At 34.1% G+C, this 21,545-nt stretch overlaps 5 protein-coding genes across 15 annotated transcripts; 2 read left to right on the top strand and 3 right to left on the bottom strand.

The window, feature by feature from the left end:
- The first annotated feature begins 17 nt into the window (after window positions 1-17).
- Window positions 18-10,052, top strand: LOC143909415 (uncharacterized). The gene is made up of 5 exons (XM_077427397.1): window positions 18-241; window positions 316-548; window positions 7,911-8,074; window positions 8,223-8,342; window positions 9,103-10,052. Exons 1-5 carry the CDS (start codon window positions 91-93, stop codon window positions 9,284-9,286), a joined length of 852 nt encoding a protein of 283 aa, XP_077283523.1. The 5' UTR covers window positions 18-90; the 3' UTR covers window positions 9,287-10,052.
- On the bottom strand, window positions 1,058-4,054 carry LOC143909414 (uncharacterized). 11 transcript variants are annotated; one of them, XR_013260336.1, is made up of 4 exons: window positions 3,833-4,036; window positions 3,399-3,506; window positions 2,118-3,328; window positions 1,058-1,872 (listed from the first exon to the last, which is right to left on the bottom strand). XR_013260336.1 is itself a non-coding variant. In XM_077427396.1 (4 exons), the coding sequence occupies exons 2-4, from the start codon at window positions 3,405-3,407 to the stop codon at window positions 1,831-1,833; spliced, it is 858 nt and encodes a 285-aa protein (XP_077283522.1). In that variant the 5' UTR covers window positions 3,408-3,506; window positions 3,833-4,036; the 3' UTR covers window positions 1,064-1,830. The 11 variants fall into 11 exon arrangements, 3 of the variants coding, with proteins under 3 accessions (XP_077283522.1, XP_077283521.1, XP_077283520.1); XR_013260335.1 differs by having other exon boundaries at window positions 1,059-1,876; window positions 2,078-3,328; XR_013260337.1 differs by having other exon boundaries at window positions 1,059-1,872; window positions 2,091-3,328.
- A 3,073-nt stretch (window positions 10,053-13,125) lies between the features above and the next one.
- On the bottom strand, window positions 13,126-15,394 carry LOC143923218 (uncharacterized). The gene is made up of 3 exons (XM_077446774.1): window positions 15,290-15,394; window positions 15,129-15,193; window positions 13,126-15,049 (listed from the first exon to the last, which is right to left on the bottom strand). Exons 2-3 carry the CDS (start codon window positions 15,144-15,146, stop codon window positions 14,153-14,155), a joined length of 915 nt encoding a protein of 304 aa, XP_077302900.1. The 5' UTR covers window positions 15,147-15,193; window positions 15,290-15,394; the 3' UTR covers window positions 13,126-14,152.
- A 2,506-nt stretch (window positions 15,395-17,900) lies between these two features.
- Window positions 17,901-19,834, top strand: Sod1 (Superoxide dismutase 1). Its single transcript, XM_077446777.1, has 4 exons — window positions 17,901-18,618; window positions 19,069-19,119; window positions 19,194-19,397; window positions 19,479-19,834. Exons 1-4 carry the CDS (start codon window positions 18,553-18,555, stop codon window positions 19,620-19,622), a joined length of 465 nt encoding a protein of 154 aa, XP_077302903.1. The 5' UTR covers window positions 17,901-18,552; the 3' UTR covers window positions 19,623-19,834.
- Window positions 19,835-19,853: 19 nt separating this feature from the next.
- LOC143923219 (uncharacterized) lies at window positions 19,854-21,272 on the bottom strand. The gene has a single exon (XM_077446776.1). The coding sequence runs from the start codon at window positions 21,163-21,165 to the stop codon at window positions 20,377-20,379; it is 789 nt and encodes a 262-aa protein (XP_077302902.1). The 5' UTR covers window positions 21,166-21,272; the 3' UTR covers window positions 19,854-20,376.
- Between the last annotated feature and the right edge of the window lie 273 nt (window positions 21,273-21,545).

Raw genomic sequence — 21,545 nt, 5'->3', positions numbered from 1 at the left:
TGGTAAAATATGTATGTATGTCAAGCAAATGGTAGCACTGACTGTCACATTTGGTTTGGCGGGTACGAGTTAGATTGTCACTGAACGAAGATGAGCATCGAAATACGGGGGGTAGAAATAAGTCAAGAGTCGGAAAGTCATTGGTTGCCGAGTCGCGTAGATACTGGCGATAGTGTCGGGGCTTCCAAAGCGTCCGTTTCGCAATACTGGCGCCCCCATTTGCAGCACAACGACGACGGAAGTAAGATAACTCCTTTCTCTTAATTCTTAACCACTCGTGCTACAATTTCACCATAATGCAATGGGTAATTCCAGCACTTGTAACGTCATTCAGAGGGCGTCGATTAAATGGCCAAGTTCTAGTATTTCCGGACAGTTACAAAGGTTTTGTTATAAATGAGAAGAGAAAACCACTTTCGGAAGAAGCTTCGAGGCAATTTAACGTGTCTAGAAAATTCACTAAAACTACATACTGGAATTGGGATAAGAGAACTTCAGAAAACGATTCGATTAGACGCATGATGGATTGGATCGACATAGCTGAAGAGGTAAAATCAATGGTGAACGGGTTACTTCTCAAATGTGAATCGCTAACAGGATAACTGCTCGCACGAAAGTCTCCTGTCGTACAGGAAAATTGCAATACAGAAAACTGTTCAAATATTGCTCAGAATATGCCTTTTTCTTGGAGATTTTTATTATTTGACCAATATTTGGGCAGTTTTCTTGCGACAGGAGATCCGTGCGAACGATTTTCGTGAAGTCACATTTGAGAAGTAATCACCGAACCAAAATCAATATGTGCATACATATATATATATATATATATATATATATATATATATATATATATATATATATATATATATATATATTGTTTAAATTGTCAGTATGTGAATTTCTAATTTTTATCATTAAAATTTCAGCTGCACAATTGATGTTCCCATTGATATTATTATATATTCTGCAAGTTTTATCTGTCTTATATTAATTTAACAATTTCAAAACATATACAACACTATTTCTGAGGATGTATGGTGAAAATTAAAAGATGAAATAAAATATTGAAACATTTATTTTTCTTATATTTAAACAAGCGATGGTATCACGTGAGCTAATTTACAGATGAACGCGTCACACTACATGGTAATTTGGCTCAATTACATAACATACATATTATTACATATATGCGAATTATCAATGCTATTTTCCAGTAACAATATTATCACAAACATTATACTTTAGAATCAAATTCTCTTCAAGTATGATAAAAATAAGAAATATAAATAATAACTTAACACGTCTATACAAAATAGGGATGAGATGTTTTATTTAATAACATTTACACGATCTACAATTCTGATAGTAAAGTCTTAATTCAATCTAAAAGTAAATATGTACATATGTTCATTTGTATCTTATTAGTTCACATTAAATATGTACACGTCTATGAGTATTCATTAATTAATATGCAACTTTAACTCTGTTCCAGAATTTTTTGTTTTAAATTAGCATTTCTAAGGAAACAAATTTAACATTTCGACATTTCTAAATGTGAAAACGGGAACACTGTCGAGTATAAATACTTCAATTCGCAGATACAATTTTAATTAAATATTTATTCTAAAGGCCGTAGTAAATGATACATTTTTTGAACACAGATATATTACATCACTTTTTGAAATACGTATATCATATCATAATATTCAATATCTATAGTTTCAAAAATGTCCAGGTCAAATAGTTTAAAAGCTCATTTGCCATTATTCACTGCATATGTACATATATAGAACAATTGATCAATTTCAAAGACATTTTCGACTGAATTTTCTATTCAACCATAGAAATTTTATATTCATAACATATCGATGGCTTGGTGCACAGATATTGCATGTTCATTTTTGAATTTGTATCGAATTTTAAGTTTGTAGATCTTGGATTAATTTAGAGTAATTTATGTGATATACATAAATTACCTTGAAAGGAGAAACCTGAATTATTCCAGCATCTACAAACTTAAAATTCAATACAAATTCAAAAATAGACATACAGTATCTGTGCACCAAGCCATCGATATGGTTAATAGCTGCCTGAGCTGATTGCAAGACAATGGATACCTTCTTTAGATTGTTTATTAAAGTTGAAACACCAGCCACGACAAACTCCACAATAGATGAAGAGATGAAATACTAAATTAGAAACGAATTTCCGTGAAAGTATTGCGCATTTAAGAGTCATGCGAACGTAAATGAAAATTCAAATGACTGCTCTGTTTGAATCTGCGTTCACATAAACCACATTCAAATGGCTCTATTTTTGTGTGTATTCGCATGTGTTGACTCAAGTGGGCGGATTGTGTGAACGCTCTTTCACATATGAGACAATTGTATGGTTTGACTTTACTGTGGATACGCATATGTTGATCGAGGCCTGCTTTCTGTCGAAAAGCTTTTAAACAAATGTTGCAAATGAAAGGTCTAATGCCAGAGTGTGTTTTCATGTGTTGTGATAAACCTGTGACTTGGGTAAAGCTTTTGTTGCATAGAGAACATTCATACTGTTTTATTTTAGAGTGATACTTTTTAACATGATAGTCTAAATGCGCCTGGAGAGTAAATACCTTTCCGCACATGTTACAATTGAGTTGAGAAGTTGGGGGACCAGGTTCATATGGCACTTTAACACTATCATCGCTCATCTTACCCATGTACTTCTTTTCGCATATTTGACAGCGAAGTATCAATCGACGTCTCTTAAAATGCAAGTTGTTCATATGAGTCGAGAAGTTGCAACAATCTGAAAAAATTTCGTTGCAAATATTGCATTTAAACGGTCCAGAAATTTCCGTGCGCGCCTTTATATCTAAATATCTCTTTTCGTACGGTTTTCTGGGTTTCGTTTCGACACGTCGCGACCGTCTCTTTTTGAATTCTAACGAATCTGACTGTTGATCAGTTTTTATTATAATATAACTAGTTTCACCATTTTCAACTTTGATATGATTGCCAGTAACGCCACTGCTCAAATTCACGATTCCGCTGGTGACATTCATGCCGAAATGATCAACTCTAATGTGATTGTAGAGCGAGGTTTGGCTGTCGTACATTTTGGAACATTTTCCACACGTCCAAAATTTAGAACCGATGAATTTATCGCAAAAATTTGACGTCAAGTCGAACGTGTTCACACCGTCTTTTCCAAGTTTACCTAAAGTGTTGACGAGCGGAACTTGTTTAACGGAAAAACCTTTTTCAGATAGATACGATGCAAGTTTATCTGGGCTCATATTAGACATCTTGCCAAGGTTTTCACACAACTCAGCGGCAATCTGAAATATGAAAAAAATCTATTGAAAGATAAAGTATATTTAAACATTGATAACATAATGATGAACTTACAAAATCCATTAGCTATTTTTCAAAAACTTAAATTTCATTTGAATCTTGATTGATGCCAATATGTTTGATTTCCATGGATAAATAACTTCAAGAACTTCATCACCGATACTGAAACGCAAGGAAATAGAACACAGACATCGATAAAAATTCAATTTTCAGTACTACTCTAATTACCACACGAAAGAATTCTCATTTTTATAGAATGCATAATTTTATTCCAACGTTATACTATTGAGATATAGTTTTCCAAAGGTTTGACAGCTGCGTTACAAACATTGCACAACAGCATTTCAAGTACATTGAATCATAAGAGAATTCAGTTAAGCGTGGATGAACTCATCATTTTGGCGCGTAAATTAAGGTGACATTACTGGGTACATATTGTTGTTTTCATACGATAAAGCATATGTACTGTCAATGATAAGATGGCTTACCAAAAGGGGGCAATGGAGGGCAAGAAATATAGGTATTCACTATCCAGAGGCATAAGATTATGACCGAGTTAAAACTAGCCTTAGCAGCAGGCGATTAGTTATTCAGTTTCGATAATTCCACACGACCCGCCTACAAGATATTGTATTAAACGTACACACGATCTCCAGATCGGCACCGACACAACACCCAGATCCGGTCCTACCAATTTAACCATGTGTATTGATATTGTTCATGCTGTCACGCAGAACCTCGATAATACGTTATTCGAATTCATAATGGTATAATTTATCTTAACAAATACAATATAAAAGTGCGTTTATGTATTATACCTATACTTTTCAAATCTGTTTAATATAATTAATAAAAACACTACTTTAACATAGTGAATCCATTAGTGGTCGCAGAAATATCAAAAAGTATTTTGAATGTTGGTAAATTAAAAATTATTGGAAGTATGTTGGATTAATTGGGATGGATTGGTATTAGAAATAGTTTAAATTTTATTTAGGAATACAATAAAGCTTGTACGAGCTTTCAGCAAAGCCAAAGCATTCATCTATTTGCTCCAGAGAAACAAACCTTGAGTTCAAGGGAACAACCGAAATAGCATAAATCGTATTACCCCATAAAAACACAAAGCACGTGACCACACAAAGGATACCCTTGAGCCTGGAAGAATCTTCACGAGGTGACATCACCTCACCCATATCCAGACCACCGATAAAGGTGATTCGACTCGCTCCAGATAAACAATCATTATCATGCTGCCTGATCATTATCAGATCGACATGATTCAGTCGTTTCAATTAAAATTATATCGTCATCATCATTATCATTATTATAATTTTTATATATTAATTTTTTTATTTTTTTTTATTATTTTTTTTTTAATTTTTTTTTTATTATTTTTTTTTTAATTTTATTTCTTTTATTTTTTTTTTAATAAAATGTATTTTTTTAATAAAACTATTAGATTGTTTTTTATTTTACTATTAGATTATGTTTGTCATGTTTAAGCTGTTTATATTACAAATACCGAGCGAAGCCGGGTAATACAGCTAGTATTCTATAAGCTAAAGCCTTTTTAATTTCACAACTAATTGAATTTTCATATTTTTTAATTGTTCAAATATATAATTAATTACTCCTTCTGCCTGCAAAATAGTATTATCGTTCTTACTTAATTCTAGAACACCAATTTCTAATGGCTTTAGAACATCTACCACGATATCGAAAATTGTAAAATCAATATAATATACATATATAAAACCGACTGTCGCTAAATATGTATGTATATTTGTATGTTTGTATGTTTGTTACGGACGATCAACCAGTATGGGGAACCAATCACAGCCGAGTAATCGAGACGCTGGGAAGCATGGTAGTGGGGGAGGGGGGTGACGATCGTCTTCGTATTTGTCGGGCGTCCTCCGGCCACGTTGGACTTTGTTGGGGGTGCGGAGGTGAAGACCCCGGAGTGCGGGAAGTGCTCTGGGCGTCGGGGGCGCTGGGGGCGAAGCCCCCTTGAGCCAGAGGCGTCAGGGGGAGAGGGGGCAAAGCCTCCAGGGCGTCGGGGGCAAGGGGGACGAAGCCCTCAGGCCACTGGAGGGAGGCGTTGGAGGCGCGGGGGCGGAGCCTCCAGGGCACACACACATTCATTCATCATATCGAACGGGTTGGATTGCTAAGTGTATGTATAATGTGCCACTTTTATTACGATTAATATTACGTGCGCGTGCGCCTATAAATTACCTTACATTATACATTATACTACATATAACTTTATTTTTATTCGTGTTTCAATTCCTTTTCGAAACCACCCGTTGAAATCAACGGGCACAACACTAGTTATATATAATACCAATTCTAAATTTTACATTAATTTGAAAACCTCACCACAATTTATAAGAAATTTTCATATTATATTCGTGTTCAGTAGATCGGAATTAGTCATTATTTTGAATTTCGGTTTTTCACTGTTGTTCAGTACAATCGATATCAGAAAAACAATTCTATGCTAATAAAAACATTTGAGAATTCTTAAGATATTAATGTCATTGGTTTATACGATTAATCGTATCCGGATCTTTGTATGTACAATATATGTATGTACATACCTACGTAGATAAAAGATACTGGTGATATAATTATTCAATGTATATGTACGTACTTATATGTTTACATAAAATAGGTTTATCTAAAAATTATTAGATACTTATTTTCCATTGTTATCAATCTTATCAGACTAAAACGGCAGACTACCTTGTGAGAAATCTGAACTATTATTTATTTAATTAATTCATCAAATTAACTATGGGTCCACCTTACGACACAAACTCTGAGTTGATGAAGACTCAAAAAATCAACTCGTACCAAAGCATTGATATTAGGAGTTGGGGTAGACGGTATGCGGTTCGCATAAATACGCGTGTATGCGTGATATTCATGGGAGGAGCAGACGAAACCGTCTACCTCCACTCCTAATCTCAATTCTTTGGTACGAGTTCATTTTTCGAGTCTTCATCAACTCATAGTTTAGGTCGTAAGGGCCACCATGTTATATTATATATGTATGTTAATGATATATGATCTTACATTACAGTGATTTATTTATACGGGTAAATACTAGTACGAGCTTTTAGCTCGCAATTTTACCGAATTAAAATTCGGCACACTTCCAATTAACCCTTTTAAACGAAAATAAAAATATTGTGGCCAGAACACTATCCCAATAAACATGTTTCAATAGAAAATACTCAATATAAAATAGTATTAACAGTGGGAAAAAATCCCAAGTGAAAATACGTACTTTTGACTTTTGATTTGAACTGGACGACTACTTAGATAGATTTGAAAGCTGAAAAGTACTACAAATGAAATATAAAATACCCGACTATAGATTCCAATATTCATTTTGAACAGGAAATTGACAGATTTTGATACATCGACCGAACAACACCAAGATATAGAAAAATCGCGCGATTTAAAAAAACACATATATCTTCGAATCTCGAGCCAATCAACAATTTTTATTACCAGATTCGTATTTACTGGACATAGATCTATAAGAAAAGTCATATCTCGTCTCTGAACCATTTTTCGTGTCGAACAGTGTTATTTTAAAAAAGAATCACCCACCCATGAGAAAAGAGAATATTAATCGTGACACTTGATTTATTGGTTCGTTGTTTTTTTTTTCTTTTAATAAAGATGTACATACAATACTTATTAATAACAATGCAATATTGAAAAATGTTCAAAAAGCTGTAATTTGCTTATGTTGCACATTATATCAAATATTGTACAATAGTGCATTAAACCTCCTTCCAATGCAGTTTTGCTGATTTATACATTTATGGTGTAACATAAATACTTATATTACACATTATTAAACAGCAAAGTGTTTTGGAAAGCATAACTGATTTTGCATTTTCATTAAGTTTTGCAATTTCAATTCCAATCTGTTAAATCATGCAGTTAAGTATTTATTTAACAATACACGTTTCCAATTTTTTTATGAACAATTTCATTTCATATTTTTATCGCATCCAGGGGAGTGCAAATGCACTTTTGTACTCTCTCTCTCTCTCTCTCTCTCGCCCCTTGTTGCAACACTGGTTCAAATACTATCAAAGTAGAAAGAAGATCTTTTTCGCAAAATGTGAATCCAGTATATTTGTATATTTAATAATAATAATAATTAGCTTATAATAAAATTAGTTTGTAATTGTATGCTTCCAAATATTTATTTGCGTGAACTAACACAGTGATGCATTGATGCTTTTGATACGATTTCATATATGATTTGTGCAAACGTGTTCAACGCGAAAGGTGCAAGATTTTAAATTTATCCTGAACATGGTGAATATTTTTAAATTTAGTAGTCGGCAAACTTATCAATATAATAACAGTAATTTAATTTTTTACTCTCACAATCATTTATTAAATTTGTGATATTTTTTATAAGAACAGTTATTTTTTGACACGTTTATTCTACTAGTATACATACGTATACATAAATCGTTACTTACAATTGACCGATAATCGTTTTTAACACATTTGATTTTTTTGAAATAGGTGACTGGAGATACGTTAACGTGGATATGGGGAATAACTTTATTATGCTTATGGTTCATTTCCATTTCATTAATTATTCACATTTATTGGAAACTTCATACATTGCAAAAAGATAAAAACTCTAAAACTTCATCTCCAAGAAATTCAATCGATTTTCACATTCAGTACGTATTAAAATTTTATCGTTTATAATATACGCAATACAGATTACACGTATATAGGAATACGAATACAAAATATTAATATGTTACATACCAACTGTCAATGGAATATACAATGGATTAGACAATAATTGTGACTTTTTTAATACAGACGTCCACAAATTGGTCGGAAAATCGAATCTTCGTATAGTTATGGAAATACTGATCTTCGCCACGATGATGAACTATCGCATAGAGGATATTTATCACACTCTTCAAACCCAAATAAAAGGTATGTAATTGTTGTGACTTTTCACCGTGAAATGAGAAATAAATATTGGACATACACATAATATATATGTGTATTTATATATATATATATATATATATATATATATATATATATATATATATATATATATATATATATATATATGTATATATATATATATATATATATATATATATATATATATATATATATATATATATATATATATATATATATATATATATATATATATATTTATATATATATATATATATATATATAAATATATATATATATATATATATATATATATATATATATATATATATATATATGTATATATATATTTTTATATATATATTTTTATATATATATATATATATATATATATATATATATATATATATATATATATATATATATATATATATATATATATATATATATATATAATGGGTACATATGTACTATAATATGAATATTAGTATGTATGTATTTATACACATTCGAGTATGTGCGTAGAAATTCTCACATCTTATTCATAAGCCTTTTTCAATTGAAGACAAAGGAATTTCAAAAATTATCTTATCTGATTGCGTTATTAAAGAATCATCATTTCCGTATAAACATGGATACAGTTTTATTCTGTATAAATACTGACTAATTTACTTTTTTTTCTTAATAATTAATCACATCAACTGATCATACATATGTACATATAATATGTATAGAGTCTCATTGTAAGTTTATATTAAATTAATTATTTATGTTGTTTTAATAGTAAAAGTACCGATTCGGGATCTTACAATAACGATTTTGGAGCACCTCCAATCCATTCGCCACTTGGAATGCCTGGAAAAAGAAAACAAGAACAGCAAATGGCTCGTCCAAAAAATATACTAGCTCAATATGATAATATGGAGAGAAGATCTAACGTTCCTGAAAATGACAACTTTTTCTACTAATATCTGGTATTTTATATTGGAGATAGTAAATTGAACATTGTTGGAGACTTATTTTCGAAGTTTATTATTTTTAGAGTAAGTAAAGTAAGAAATAAAATTTTATTCATTTATATGTAGTTACGTGAAAATAAGATTTAACGAAACTTATTTCATATAATAATAAAACTGATTCAATACACCAAATTTTCGATTAAAATTAATTATATTAATAAGAAAAACTTTGTTTGAAATATATGATATATATAGCCAGCAGTTTGGCTTAATGGTAGCGTATATAATTAGTACCACTGAGACCGAAGGTTCGAGTCATCGTCAAACTGCTGGTTAGGTTTTGGGGGTTTTGTGACTCCAAATCGATCGTTTCTCTATCAGAGTTTGCCAATTTTATCTGATCATTGCTGAAACGGTTCCTGAAAAATTGGTATTAGATCATTTCCTGTTGTCACAAAAATCTGTATGTGTATAATTTGTAAAAATTATGCATAAATTATGAAATCTATAGATATCTCTATATACATCTCTATAATTTCGTATTTATCATATTTATAAAAATTGTACACAAAAATCTAAAAATAATCCATAGATGTGTCTATGATTATTATTTCTGATTATATGATTAATTGTTATATGCTATGTATTCTGATTGTATATGTATATTGTATTTCTGACCGTTAAAAACGTACACTCGTCGCATTGGAGCAATCTGTAATGACGAGTGTATATTGATTGTAGCAATAAAATAAAATATCTACATACATAATATACTAAGAAAGGCTTTGTTTGATTCGTCAAAGACCTTATAGATATGTATATGTATGTATGTATGTAGGAGAATTATAAACATTCTCACGATATCCTATCTAAAAGATACTCGATTGAATTGAACGAACAATGACAATTTATTATAATAGTTAATAATATAAAGGTGAGCAATTTTAATGGCGTGTTTATAAAATTGACGTCTTTGTATTTAACTAAAAAGTGTATTGAATAATGCCAAATATTTAAAGAAACAATATGTTAAAAATAATTTATTTAATATATTCAATAAAAAAATCAACAAAGTACAAAAAGCATAACAATTTAATCTAGAGTACGCTACAAAACAATAATAGTCTTTCAAAGAACGGAACTTCAGAATGGTGTGAATCTCGGTCTTCGGACCCGATTGTTGCAGCGTGGTCCAGCACACACTGTTGAGGATTTGATTCCTCTTGGTTTATTTCTTGCATTATTGTTCGGTCGCCTACCTCTCCTTGGTTTTCTGCTATCGCGAAATTTCAATGAATCGTATTCGTCATCGACCTCACTCGAGCCCAGATCGTATTCGGCAGAATTTGCAAATTTGCTTAAGTATTCCCCAACTGCTCTCTGCTGTTCGTACAATTCAGAGGCATAACGTTTATAAGCGTCATCATCGTACAATTTTGAAAAATCGTAATGTTGTTGATTTGCTCTTCCATCTACACCAGATTGCCACACATATTTACCAAGATCACCTTCGTCGGAAGACGGCTTGAATCCTTTAAAATTATCAGGGTATGTTGGGCGAGCGTAATCATTCAGCTTCTTAAAATATTGCTCATAATCTATCAAATCAGTTTTAACAATGGATTCTTGTTCATGAGACGACGAATGACTCGAGTCTGAAGGGGTCTTCTCGACAAAACTCCTCAAGTATTTCAAGGGATTGGTGGACAAAGGAGTATTTTGAGCTATCGGTTGCAGGATGTTTTTAATGCCTTTATCCCCATCAGGATACTTGTTGTAAATTTGTCTGTGATATGTCGTCGCTGGTCTCTTTTGATTTTCCGTTTCGAGAGCTCCGATTTCTGATGTTTTTTCTTTGTCGAAAATTCCTAAACTGGCTATAGCCTCTTTGGAAAATCCATAGTTGGGGTCATAAAAGTTGGATTTTTCGAAATCGATCAATGGTTTGACAGTCACTATATCCAATTTGGGATCGTGAAGCTCTCGATCTGAAGTTCTTCCATACAGTTTCAGTTCATCTCTGAAATCGCATTCTAAAACAAGAAAAAATAAAACAACATCTTATTATTAAGTATAATATTTACAATTATGTTTAAACATAAGTTCTTTTTAAATAACAATTTTTCAGTATATTATATGTACTTACAAACTTAAAGACTAAAAATGATTTATTTTTATAATGATGATTTAAATCATGTACTTGTAAAATTCAGAACAACGAATAAGGTTGATGGAGTTGCATTCAACTGAGAGAAATCGCATGACAGTTTGTTCAACTTTATCCACTGAGAGTGCAAGGAATCGAGAATCAGAACTGGTCAGCGGTTACTATATATAAGTTACGATACCGGTTAGATAAATGCATTTATTAGATAAATAATGTCGTTGCCGAGGAGAAATCACACGCCAGTGACCGTGAACTCCACCAGTCCTGTTGCGTGAGTTTATCATTTACTGATGATCTCGGAGAAAGTAAATTGAAAGTCATTAAGAGTCAATCTACATTCTAAAATATGTATAATATATTATGTACATATGGACATATTTGTGTTATATATGTAAAATAGAAATCTTTCTCTATTTTTGTCGCACAGTCTTACTTACGTGTGCGCGAGGAGGATACAATGGACTCGGTATGAAGTCACCTAGTCTCCTTGTATCCTCCTCGCGAACACGTAAATAAGGCCATGCGACATAAATGGAGATGTATATTCTATGAATATTTAAAAATTTGTTTTTCGGAAAAATTATATGTATATCGCGTTTTTTTTTAAATATAAATGAAATTTAGATGGTGTAAAAAAACGAAGAAAAATTAATAAAAAATATATTAACTTGAATCTAAAATGAACGTGTAAATGAAAATGTAAACATAAAAAATTACATATGTACAGTGGTTTTTGTAATGCACTGGTATTTCATTTTAATAACAAGTATCTATGATATTATGTACCCAAGTATTTAATTTTTGAAAAGGGCGCCAAGCCATTGAGGTCAATCTGAAAATTAACGTATTTTGGGTTGTAATTTTTTATCTTTTACATTAACAAAATCTTGGAGCACTTGGTAGAAATACATAGAGCTTGTTTACATTAGTGTGAGGGTCAAATTTTAGTGCGATGACAAAATGTCCTTTTGCCCCCCTATGGGAAAAGCTGAAATAACGCCCCTGAATAAACTATCACATTAAGTAATCAATTTTAAAAAGATATGCAAAGGTTTACTTACTCTTGTATTTTTCAAAAATTTCCTGACTGAAAGACTTTTCGAAAAAGATCAACAGCAGCAATAATGCTCTCTGAAACACATTTAAATGAAATTAAATACATATAAATACAGTACAAAGTCTAGTATGTATTAACGAATTTTTGGAGACCTGTAAAATTATTTCGTTACAATTATTGGACTATCTTTTTTTGTTATTTGTCATTATGTCAAATGTTTTCTAGATATACCTACTATTTTGAATAATCAATATATGTATGTAGTATATTGACGCTTGACTTAAGACATTTTGGTGCAAAACTAACCTAATTGAAGCTTACATCCTGATGAAAATGACGATTAATTGTGACTCCTTGATTAATTATGGAATGTTTTTCTTTTTTTAGAGAATAAATAAATATCACGAGCTTATAATAACTATAAACGCATAGCAAATTTCTACATTAAGTAAATACTTAGTTATCATTATCAACACAAATCGTTAAATACCTCAATAAAAGTGTCATTTTTTAAATATTTACAACATTAATTTAAATTTATTTATGAAAATATATGCTTCCAATTGTGTAGGTATTTCTATAGTAAAAGTTATATTAAAGCTTCGAATTTACTCTCAAATTTTTGGCAGAATTGAAAATGTTAGTAAATAATCAACAAATTAATTTTAACAAAAATACACAACCTTAAAATTTCCCGAGGAAAGCAATAGTATGTACAAACTTTTTAATGGTTTATCAACAATCATACTTTTAAATGGAACTAATTTCATAGAATTTTGAAAAATTTTATTAATCAATAGTTCATGAACTTGTGTCTTTTTGCAAGGTTTTTATTATTTTCATCTTGTTAAAATAAAGGTTATATTGGTTTATGTAGATAATAAATTATACTGACTACTTGATACATTTTGTGGAATAACTAAGGTGTGGTCTGTCGTTTGAGGAGTGGTAGACGTCGTCAATAAACAACACAACTGAATGAACTGTCTCGATCAATATAAAGTGACCATATTTAAAGCACCACCTCCTAGATGCTTTTAGACTTACTCTCTAGTTTGTTGATCTCACCTTGAATGTTGTACAACAAGAATTTTAAAACGTAGAAGAAATACACTGCCAATTAAATACAACTTCTAAAGCTGTGCAAAAGCGCTTGCACGATTATTTGCCATTTTCACAAATAGATGAAATTGCTCGCATTTATGTATCATTTCATAAACACAACTTTTACTCTACTTGCATACATACATACATGATTATTTTGAAACCTAGCTGATTCATTCAATACCTCGCAAATATTATATGTTTGAATTTAATACACTTTCTACACTTATAATAAAAATAAAACTTTAAATTACGCAGGAGCATACATATGTATTGTTGCATAGAGGTGAGGTCAAGATCCAAATGAAAGTCCAAAGTAGCTTCACCGCATTTATTCTACGATTCAGAAAGTCCACACAACTGCCATTCTTACTAAGACACAATATTACTGAATATTATTAATCGGTGCAGAAAATTGGATGACGTGATTTCCATGTTAATGGTAATTTGTGTATGATTCTTTCGCATGGTCATTTAAAACTAATTTCAAAATAAAAAAAGAGAACAATATATGACAATTTATTGGCTAAATTAAAATTAATAGTATTTATACTCCAATTACATCTTGAAGAAAATCATCACATATTTCAATTTCTTTATCAACATTAACAGGTTGTGAACAAATATTATCTATAAATTCGTTTATGAAATCATTCGGACTAATGTTGTCATGACCATCAATATTGTTTAATTCTTTTTCTTTTTGGAGAATTTCATTATTTGAAGAATCAATTTTATTGCTGCTTTTTAAATCATCCATATTATCCATTGCAAATGAAAATTTTGGAAATCGGGATACTTTATTTAATGAACATGTTTTATTGGTTTTAGGTGATAACAAAGCAGCAACTGGTTTTGCCGCTTTATTGTCAATTTTTCTTGTTGCTTGATGTAGTTTAGAAGTACACGATATAAAGTTTAGTGCTTTTGCTATTTTACCACTTCTAGGTAACTTATTTTTCAAAACAATCTCTCTGTTAATTTCACTTTCCACTATGGGAATAGGTGGATTATTTATTTTGAGTAACGATATGTCTTCTAAACTTTCGAAATTATTCACGTTATGGCCATCTGAAGCGTCATATAATTTAGTAACATTATCTTTGTTAGAAATATTTAATTTTTCCTTTTGAGGCAAGTTTCCCATTTTTATTTGATTTTGGCAAAGCTGCATTGTAATATTTTTAGGACTATGTAATTCTTCAGATTTCTTTTCAATATTACATACTTTGGTAGAATCAACTGATATATGAACACGTTCCGATTTTTCATGATTGGTCAACTGACTTCCATTTTTCATATATTTGAATTCTTCATAACCATAAGGAAAAGGACATTGTTTATCTTTACACAATAACACTTTTTCATCGTAATTTATATGGAAAAATTTAAGGTTAGAAGTTTTTCCGTTCACAGCACAAACAGGGCATTGCTCTAAAATCATCTAAAATGAAAATAAAACATACATAATGGTGAACAATAAGATATTTATTGAATGCAATATTTATTCTAAAATAATTTACCTCATGATCTAGGTTCATTTTTTAAATTTAAGCAATATATGTTCTGGATGTCTGCAAAGGTTAACCTAAAAATAACATATTGAGATTATATAAAATATAGTTTAAAAAGAAGAAATATATACGCAATTAACAAATAAACATCTGATCTTTTTAATTCTTACACATTCTTAGCAACAACAAAGTTAGTATTAACAACAAATACTTTACTAAAGGAATACAAACGTCAAACGCACGTTTGGTTTTGGCACATTTGCTTAAAAATATGTGCATACCTTTAAAAATTTTGTTTTGATTTTTAATGAAATAATTAAAAAAATTTAGTCACTAATAATAATAAAAATTGCTTTTACTAAATTAAAAAAAAAATTGATATATTTCTCTATAAAATGATATGCGTTGTATATATTATATAGGATAATTTAATTGTGGTTCGGTGATTACATCCCAAATGTAAATCGCTACCAGGATAATCGCCGCTACAAAAATCGCGCGCGCGGTTCTCCCGTCACACAGGAAAATTTCCGTACAGAAAACAGCCCAAATATTGCTCAGCAAAGGTTTTTTTTTATCGAGATTTTTATTATTATCGACTAGACATATGAACTTCGCATGTTGATACGGACATACGAGCCTCTAACGTCATTTTAGATTTGATAATAATAAAATACTTGTAAAAAAAAGCATATGCTGAGCAATATTTGAGCAGTTTTCTGTACGGAAATTTTCGGCAAGGAGACAGGAGAACTATTTTTAATTTACTCTACTTGGAACTGAACTGTTAAAAATATAGAAATACTAACAATATTATTTTTTTGCACCGTCTTTAGTTGGTCGAATCTCGACAAAATTTCATCATCAAAATGTGTAGATAGCATTTTATTTTCATATTACATACACAAATTTTTGTCACGGAGTTGGGTCAACGCTAAGAGCTGGCATTATACACGAAGGAACTTGGATGAGTGCAAAATATTTGAATTTGTCACTGTGCCTATTTTGAAGGTCTTATCGGGGCCGTCCACACCAACGGTGAGGACGGCCAGTTCCAGTTCCTATATTGCAACCTGAGGTTGCTATTTAGGAACTGGTTATGGAAAATATCGTAAGTAATATAGTTGGTGTTGTGGCGGCTCGCTTATACGACATGGTCGAGTTTGGTTGCCTTCCTGCGAGTGGGGACCAACCCGGCTGGGTTCGGAGAGCTGCTACCCACTCCGTCTTCAGCTGTCATATAATAAACACGTGCATTAACATGCCAGTCGTCTCATTCGTTCATCCCCTATACTGGTGACCCCCGACATCGAGCCACGCAGCCTCGATCAATTTCAACATGCCGCTCATCCCTGCCTCGCCGAGCCAGGCGGGGAAGCTACCCGCCGCGCCCCCATCGCCATCAACACGCGTCGCGGCCCGCGGGTGACAATAAACGAGCAGACACGGCTACCTACCTATCTACCTATCGACTGGAGTCCAGCCACAACGTCGACGACAGGTGTTTTTAAAAAATGGGGGAGCGAATGAGACGACGATCTTGACAGCTGGATGTGGAGTCATGCGCGATCCACTACACATAGAACGGTCATCCAGCACCACAAGACATACACCACCTCAGCACCATCATCATCATCATCATCATCAAGGCCCCGTCCGTCCCCACGAGCGTCGTCACGCCGAGACGGGCGGTAGCGCTACAACACCTCCACGAGCCACAACGACTCACAGTCCAGCTCGGAGTATCATCAACCACATCGATGCCCCTGCCGCCCCCGCCGCCCCACCAACCGACATCAGCCTCGGAAGAGCGGCGCCGCCGCAGCATCGCATTGATCGGCGCGACCATCGGACCACCCACCGTCCTGCTCGCGACGTTACCGCCCTCGAATGTACCGACCATTCAGGGCGGTACACCTACATAGCGGATGACCCACGTCAACAATTTTTTTTCTCCCCACGTAATAATTTTTTCTCTTTGTGTAACAATAATTTTTTTCTTTTGTAAAATTTGTTTCTTTGTAATTTTGGTATCGCTGATGCTGGGGGGGGAGTGATGTGGCGGCTCGCTTATACGACATGGTCGAGTTTGGTTGCCTTCCTGCGAGTGGGGACCAACCCGGCTGGGTTCGGAGAGCTGCTACCCACTCCGTCTTCAGCTGTCATATAATAAACACGTGCATTAACATGCCAGTCGTCTCATTCGTTCATCCCCCTATAGTGTGAACGCAGCCATCGACTCATAAGTAGAGGTAGGATAGTCACAGTGCTATCCATTGTTGTAAATCTTTTGTAAAAAAGGTTCGGCAAACCTTTAACAATGCATTTACAACCTTTGAACAATACGCGGCACCTTCTGGGTCCGGGCTTTACTCATAAGCATAGAAGTAGTGAACAATAGCTGCAGGGGCTGTATGTACATATGTGTATGGATGACCAGTGGCTGTGTATGTGTCGTCGTCTCGATCAGCTTGCTTTGGAACGGTGAGGGGTGGGGGAATTATACAAAAGAGTAACGGTTATGATCTCGTTTTTATTGATGACTTGATGGCCGAGCCGGGGAGTTGCTCGACGCCTCTGCCCCTTTATGGCGGGGGCTGTGGATTGAGTAGGCTGGTCAGGAAGGGTAGACCAGCCACGCCAAGACCTTCTCGGTCAGCGTCTCACGAGCGTCTGAGAGCTCGCCGTGTTCGAGGCTTGGGTCGAACACGTGGTCGAGCTGGCCATAGTCGGTTAAGCACGACAATGGAAGAAGCCATACTCCTCGGAGGGCTTCTATTATGCCAATGAGCGCTCGCCGTGATCAGACTTGGGCGGATCACGGGGCCAGCCTGCCTTAGCTCGAGGCCGGCTTTTACGAGAGACGCTACATCTGGCGGTCCGCGCCGGGATCACCGGGCATCCGGACCTACGGGAGAATCTAGAGCGACTGACAGATGGTCGACGCAAAAAGAGAGGGAAAAATGGCCGGAGCCGTAAGAGGACAACCAACGGCCATGAGGGCTTATAGCTCGAACAAGTAGAATGCATAAAATCACTATCAGCTTACAAAAATGTTGCTACAAAAACTCTGCGCGGCAGAGTTTGTTCATTGTTTGCTAAACTTCGTCTCACTATCTCTTGTCTCTCTTCTGACTTTCCGTCTCTCTCTTCGATGGCTCGCTTTTAGACGATACTTTTGTTAACAATGACTATTCTATGCATTCTATGTACTTCTATGCTCATAAGTCATAATGCGTGTATGTATTGTGCAATTGCACGTTGGCCGTACTGTAGATTGTTACGACCGAGTGCGAAGTTCGTCGTTCGTCGTTCGCCATCGCAATCGCCATCGGAACTCGCGGTATTACCGGCCGGCGTTTTGCTATCAGCGGCAGTCGCAGTCTTACTCTCGTTGAGGATTAAGGATCGTTGGGCATAACAAGACGAGAAAATGGCAACCAAAGCAGTCTGTGTACTCAAAGGAGACGTCTCCGGCACCGTTTACTTCGAACAAGAGGTCTCTCGTCTCTCAGCTCTTCTAATTCTCATTACATTTCACCCCCACCACAGCTCCATGTAATTGTACGAGCGAGCCAACTTCTCTTCAATCACATGTTCAGATACAATAGTCTTCTGAATTGCCGTCATTAAATGACGTTTCGTTTTTTTTTCTTTAAACTTTTGACCTTTTTAAATTATCATAATTCATTCTCACGATTAACATAGTGAACTTTAATCCGTTTGCTTTTCATACAATTGTACAATTCGCTATGAAAACCCAAATATTATATTTATCGTTACACAATAAGCAGTTACGATATCCTTATCAACTCTTATTTTTTTTGTAACATATGTACACGATAAGTGGCAAGTAGATGACCTTAAATTAAATTATCGCTCGATGGAAACGACCTTGATTTGTCTCGGCATAATTGCATATAAATGTAATCTTTATTTATGCTTGCAGGGAGCTGGAAAACCTGTTGTAGTCACCGGAGATGTTGTCGGACTTAAAAAGGTACATATTGCAATTGCAGTCGCAATAACACACATTTATATTTATTATATATTACATGCTATGATATATTTCAGGGTAATCATGGATTCCACATCCACGAGTTTGGTGATAATACTAACGGATGCACTTCAGCCGGTCCTCATTTCAATCCGTTGAAAAAGGAACACGGTGGACCTGATGCAACCGTTCGTCACGTAGGAGATCTTGGAAATATTGTCGCCAGCGCAGACGATGGAACAACTGCTGTTAATATTAACGATAGTTTAATATCCCTTCAGGTAGCTTTTTCACATTGTATTATTATGATTTACTGAACATTTTGTTTTTGACTATGTTTTAATCATGTGTTACATTTTAAGGGTGATATGAGTATTATCGGTCGTACTTTGGTAGTGCACGCTGATCCGGATGATTTCGGAAAAGGCGGTCACGAGCTTAGCAAAACTACGGGAAATGCCGGTGCTCGAATTGCTTGTGGTGTGATTGGATTTCGCCAACAATAGATTACTATCTAACCTTTAAACAAGCGTAATGTTAATTCATGAATATCTACAATCTAAAATTGTACCTAATGGGTGATCAGTGTGTCGGTTTATAATGTAAGTATCCATTATATATGAATGTTCAATAGCTCGTACAAGAGCAAAACTTGTAAAATTTTAAATATATTTCTGTTTGAACAGTAAAATTAATACATCCCAATTATCACTTTTAATGTTTTTTTTATTGTATAATTTCCATAGACATGTGCAATGTATATGTATTATACTAGACGTGGTTTGTGGAAACTTATACATTTTTACTGCACAATTTTGTTTTCATATTTCTCTACTTAGGTTTTATACATTTTATAAAGTATTTAATAATATACGATAGTTTGGTGGAATTATTATATTTATAAAATATAGTTAACAAATATTGATATACTAAAATACTTTTCACAAAAATAAATACATACACATAATAAAATGCACATACAGGTAGAAGCGTAATTTGAACAAATATATCCATATATATTTAAATAATTACGCTTTGCATTTAATGGAATTGTAAATGAGTAGTAATTTGAATTATTTCTTCTAATACACTTAAAACGCATATAAAATATATGTGTGGTTATAGAATACATATGTTATATGTGGGAAAGCGATATAATTTCAATTCATAATAAATAATCATTAATCAATAATATTATCATTAGCTGTGGTGCGTTTTAATTCATTTTTAAATAAATACATTTCCTGTCAATCGATTGAATTAGTCAAAATTTCTCGATCTGCGATTTCGTCTGTACTCGTTAGGATTGTATTCGACGGGTGGGAAGTTTTGGACGCGTATGGGTTGATTGCCTCTGATCATCATGGTGAAAAACGCCAGAACTGCAGAGGTAAATCTCGCTAAGAAGTTCAGAGTGCCATGGAACATTGGTGTTGATTTTTCGACAAAAAAAGACGCCTCATGCATGAACCTAATGGTGAAGTTCCCTAAAAATTCAATCGCTTTAAAAGCTCCGACGATGGAAGCCGTCAGCACTATTGATATAAATTTTAAAACGTTAGTGACAAGTTCAAAGTCTACTTTAAAGGGCAAGTCTGTGTTGAAGTTGACGTTCGAGACGTTTGCGGATGCGTTAGAGTTGGTCGAGGTAGATGATAGAGATTTGTGCGGTAGATGACGGAGCGGGTGAAGGTGGAATACGACCGCGTCCGACTCCAGGTTAACGGAATTGATGAGGAACCAGTAGCAGCCGAGCGGCCCGACCTCTATCTGGGCCAAGAGGCACGGAGGCGGGCCAATTTCGAACGAGGGTCTCGTCTGCGGGCTGCACGAGTGCAGCTGTTCCGCGAGCTGCTGCAGCTGGCGTGACAGGTCGTGTTCTTCGGGCGGCAGGACTATGGCGGCGCAGTACAGCGGCTGTGGCTGTGGCTGACGACAGCCATCGATGGTCGGCCTCGCCAGCCGTCGCTCCACGTAGAAACCCTCGAACGCGAGTCCTTCCAGCTGCTGGGCCGCCGCTTCCACCGTCTGTAGAGCCGTCGTGCGCATTTCGACGCGAACGGACACGCGTCACCCCCCCTTTACCGATTCACTCGACAACTTTGACATCTGTCACTGCAAATGAATTTGACATTGGTCTCGAGCGCGCTATTATCGAGCACGCCCAATATCGATTTGATGCTGTACTATTTTTTTTTTTTAACCTAAATATGAAAGTGGTAAATTATTAAAAAAATAGCTTTCCCAATTATTGCTTTGTATTAAATATGTACATCAAAAGAAAACTTTCGGCTATTTGGTTACTTTCGCTCAATCTTTAAAGAGCCAGTATCATAAATAATATTAAGACTAAAGGTCTGTTCATACCTATTCAGTCTCATGTAAGTGCGGATAGTATTCTTTGGTACATTATATGGACGTATTCATAG

Source organism: Arctopsyche grandis, chromosome 3 (assembly GCF_051622035.1).
Source record: "Arctopsyche grandis isolate Sample6627 chromosome 3, ASM5162203v2, whole genome shotgun sequence".
Classification (NCBI taxonomy): Eukaryota; Metazoa; Arthropoda; class Insecta; order Trichoptera; family Hydropsychidae; genus Arctopsyche; species Arctopsyche grandis.
This window is presented reverse-complemented; position numbering and strand designations above follow the sequence as displayed.

Bases quoted from the DNA above. Each gene is read 5' to 3' on its own strand.
- LOC143909415 (XM_077427397.1), top strand. From the start codon at position 91: ATGAGCATCGAAATACGGGGGGTAGAAATAAGTCAAGAGTCGGAAAGT. The intron at 242-315 runs GTAAGATAACTC...GGGTAATTCCAG, and splicing joins GCAGCACAACGACGACGGAA to CACTTGTAACGTCATTCAGA. The intron at 8,343-9,102 runs GTATGTAATTGT...TTGTTTTAATAG, and splicing joins TCTTCAAACCCAAATAAAAG to TAAAAGTACCGATTCGGGAT.
- Sod1 (XM_077446777.1), top strand. From the start codon at position 18,553: ATGGCAACCAAAGCAGTCTGTGTACTCAAAGGAGACGTCTCCGGCACC. The intron at 19,120-19,193 runs GTACATATTGCA...GATATATTTCAG, and splicing joins ATGTTGTCGGACTTAAAAAG to GGTAATCATGGATTCCACAT. The intron at 19,398-19,478 runs GTAGCTTTTTCA...TTACATTTTAAG, and splicing joins ATAGTTTAATATCCCTTCAG to GGTGATATGAGTATTATCGG.
- LOC143923219 (XM_077446776.1), bottom strand. From the start codon at position 21,165: ATGCGCACGACGGCTCTACAGACGGTGGAAGCGGCGGCCCAGCAGCTG.